The sequence below is a fragment of the Rissa tridactyla genome, chromosome 1 (genome assembly GCF_028500815.1).
Source record: "Rissa tridactyla isolate bRisTri1 chromosome 1, bRisTri1.patW.cur.20221130, whole genome shotgun sequence".
NCBI lineage: Eukaryota > Metazoa > Chordata > Aves > Charadriiformes > Laridae > Rissa > Rissa tridactyla.
Genome location: NC_071466.1, coordinates 134,357,542 through 134,361,453, shown reverse-complemented (window position 1 = coordinate 134,361,453; position 3,912 = coordinate 134,357,542). Strand labels below are relative to the sequence as shown.

The window sequence follows — 3,912 nt, the reverse complement described above, 5'->3', positions numbered from 1 at the left end:
CCACTGATCCCAGCCAGCCATCTCCTTTCTCACATTTCAGGTGCTCTCCCACTGCCTTGCCCACCCCCACTGTCATGCCTATCTTCCTTCCTCAGCATTTCCTCCACACACGTCTCTGTGCCTGTGCTGCCTGTGCTGCCACCATGGGCAGATTTCCATCGCTGACTGCTCCTTTCTTCTGATTTCCTCCCCATTTCAAATATTGACATTTGCTGTCAGCTGTTTCTCCTGGTCTTTCATAGACAGATGAGAAACTTGCCCATAGCTTTTAAACTCATCCCATCTCTTACCCCTGCTAGATTTTGTGGGTTTTTTTCATCCCCTTCCTCCTCACACCATTTCACCTTCTGCCTAGACTCCCCCTACTTTTTTCTTTTGTTTTTCTTTTCTCCCGGCAGTGTGGGCCCTTCAACAGTCTCCAGATGCAGTCATCCGAGAGGGAGGAGCTGTGACTCTCAGCTGTTTCCAGATGGGAACCACATGCCCCTACATGCCATGGTAGGAGTAGGCTCAAAGAAAGGATGCCATACTGCAGCTGGTACCATACTGCAGCGTGTGGAGTGGAAAGGGAAAAGGCAGAGTTTGAGGACGAATTTCAGAATGCCTTCAAGAGTTGTGGGAGTATGCGATATTGCGTGTCCTTTTCAATAGATTTTTGCCTCAGTGAATGATTCTGGCAGCTATGACTGCGCTAGGATACACCTTGATTCAGATGCTGAGGCAGCTGAGCACAAATCTCTCTGTACGTGCAGCCTTCTCTCTGTTTCTATAGACAGCAGGGTAGACAGTGATGAGACAGGGTTACTTCCCAAGGCAGATGAGAGTCTGAATGTCTGGGATGTGCATCAGGTATTGTCTCTGTGGAGAAGGTAGGACCTTGCAGAGTGCTCAAGGCCAGCTGTGCTTCCTGCAAGCACCCAGAACCACTGGAAAAGCTGAGGACATTTTGTGGAGGGAAAGAACCTCTAGATGTGCATGAGGCAGGGAAACAGAGCTGATGCTGGGGGGAAAGATGGAATGCCCCTCATCAGAGACACACTGAATTTCTGTGCTGCCTATGTGTGTGCTGATATTGCCAGTACATCATCTGTGCATCATAATGCTTTCTCCCTTTCCCTTTTGTCTTAAGCACCACGTGAATGAGGAAAGTGTTAGCCACCTTGGAGAGGCAGACAACGATCCCCACTTTTCTAGAGGCAAACGGGAAGAAAACTTCAATGTTAAGCATATCAGAGACTGCAGAGAGACCTACATACTCTATTCAGCTTGGGCTGTCTTTCTCCGTACCGTGCAGCTGTGTCATACCTGCAGAGCTGTAGCATGCCCATGCATGAAGCCCTTCCCAGTAACGCAGACTGCAGTCTCCCAAGCACAAAGCCAGGTGGCCCCAAGAATGAGGTGTCTCAGAAGTCTGATATATCAGGGTAAAGTCTCCCACTTATAGCCATACGCCCACAGAATGAATAGACCCCTGTGTGCGCTCAGAGTCCAGAGATCTGTTCACACCAGCTGTGTGGGGACAGGCTTGCTCACTAATGACATTATTGCTCCTCTGCCAGATTTTATCTTTCCTTCTCTGTCACTTTTTTTTTCTTTGCTCTTTTTGGTCCTTTTTTTTGATCTTATGAGGTTTTGCTCCCTTCTTCTGCATGAGGCAGGAGTACCACCAGGGATCCTAGCCCATTGCCATTTCTTCTCTTTGCCTGTCACCAGGTAGAGCTCCAGGCACAGGCTCCGACAGTTCCTATGAGGAGGGAAAGGTGCTGCCAGCAGCGCTGGGCATGGTGGAGACCTCTGTCATTTGTTGCCTGGGTTCCTTTCACTCTTGCCACTCTCCCGGCTGCGCATCCCTGCGCCGAGTTTGCCCCATTCAGGAGAGGCCATGTGGCTGTCCCCCTGGGCAGAGACACCCGAGGGCGCTGTGGGGAGGACGGCAGTGGCTGGAGTCCCGTGAGCCTGTGAGCAGAGCAGTAGAGCGGTGTCACTGGTGGAGCACGAGTGAATGAAATCGCACTGTACAGCTGCAGCACCAGGCTGAGACAACCAAGGGTCCCCAGCTGGGTCCCAGGTCCCAGGGAGAAACCATCTTTGGAGGAACCTGGGCTACTGCCTGTCAGCAAGGAAAGTGAAGGGAGAAGCCACCCTAGCCCCAGTCCTCAGCGCCTCTTCTCCCTCATGCCTCCCCCTTTGGGCCACACTCTTCAAAGGCATTTACCTTCCTCTCCTACTCCTCTCCCCAGGTCTGCTGAGCCAAGGCTGGAGGGAGCACTGCAGACGCCCACCCTCACCCCCACACCGAGTGATCCCTCATATACCTATGAAAAAAGAATGAGCCATGGCTGGGGGAGAGAGGGAAAATGCCTGGGGAAATGCAAGGGACCTCTGTGTGTCCTGCATAGCTCATGTCTCCAGCTCTCGAGGTTTCCAGAAGCAGAAGGGGAACTCTCAGCATTTCTCTGCCTTGCATGCACTCAGACTCCCATGCAACCTCAGCATGGTCCTCTCCATGCAACCCCCCTTCTCCCCTCGCCACGCACACCCACCACCCCCCATCTCTGCAGGGTTTATAGTTTCCTGTGACTGTGCGTGTCCTTCCCCACTGTTCCCAGCCAGCCAATCCTTTCTCACCTTTCATGTCCTGCCCAACCCCAATATGTCTAATATGTCTCATCCTCCTCACCCGGGGCTTCCTCTTCCCATGTCTCTGGGCAGCGACAAAAGGCAGGTCCCTGAAAGGACAGGGGCTTTTCCCGCATGGCTCCCTGCTGGTTCTTTGTGGCCATGCTGGCCCCTATGGGTAAGTGATCTCAAGTCACCCCTGAGCACCTACAGCGATTCCACTGCTGCTGTCCCAGCTGCATCCCCACTTGCCAGCAGAGCTCCATTCCCCAAAGCTTCCAGTGCTGAGGATGGGCACTGAATGCCGTGGGCAGGAATCCCTGAATCTCCTGCAAGGGCTGTCTATTTTTCCTTCTGTGCTCAGTTCCCACATGGTTCATGTTTTGGACACAAACTGCCCAGGAATGTTTCTTGCCTCTTGGAGAGAGATTGGAAACTCCCCTGCTGATCGGAAGAGCTGTCCCATCCCTTCCACTGCTCCTTAATCTGTCCTGTTCCTTCCCACCCTCTTCTCTACCAACGCGTAGTGCCCAGTTAATGTTTTTCCATTTTTTCCTCTTCCTCAGTGTTCCTCCTTTTCTCTTCCAGCACTGTCTCTTGAACAGTCCCCAGACACAGTGATACGACAAGGCCAGTCCGTGAGACTGAGCTGTTCCAAGAAGAAACCCTCCAACACAGAAATATACTGGTACAAGCTTCCTTTGGGGAAGGACTCCAGGCTGATCCTCGTAGTTTCTGCATTTGAAGGTGGTAAAGCAGATGTGGAGGAGGATCTCCGCAGCCGTTTGAAGAGCAATGGGATACAAGGAGACGCGATGACCATCTCGATCGAGCATGCCTTTCTGAATGACTCTGGCACGTATTACTGTGCTGAGAGTGAAACACAGTGGGTAGGCTGCTGAGGGAGCTGAGCGCAAACCTGCTCCTGCACAAAGGGGACCTGCTTTCCTCCTTGTCAGAGCTGCACAAGGCAGGATGAACCCTTTCCACTCATGAGCTCCTCTGCTTCCTAGCCTGCCCTTCATGCTCTTCTTAGACTCTGTGAGTTTATTTGTCCTGCTTTCTCTCCATGCCACCCCACTCCTCCTTGCCTCTCTCTCCGTTTAGCTCTCATTTCCATTATAGCCACTTCCCTCAATGCTTCTTCCCCTCTCTGACTCCTTTCCTACCCCCGACTTCTTTCTGTCTCTCCTCAATCTGCACTCTGCAGACCTCCTCTCATTTAACTCCAGGCAGCCCTGGAGTTCATCATTCTCACCGTCACACAGAAAGGATGTTTGCATGAGAGGTTCT

At 52.2% G+C, this 3,912-nt stretch overlaps 1 gene segment (V, D, J or C); it reads left to right on the top strand.

Moving 5' to 3' along the window:
* Nucleotides 1-2,705: 2,705 nt before the first annotated feature.
* On the top strand, nt 2,706-3,521 carry LOC128906563 (T cell receptor beta variable 14-like). The segment is given in 2 exon segments: nt 2,706-2,797; nt 3,208-3,521. Coding segments are annotated over 2 exon segments (357 nt in total).
* The last annotated feature ends 391 nt before the right edge of the window (nt 3,522-3,912 follow it).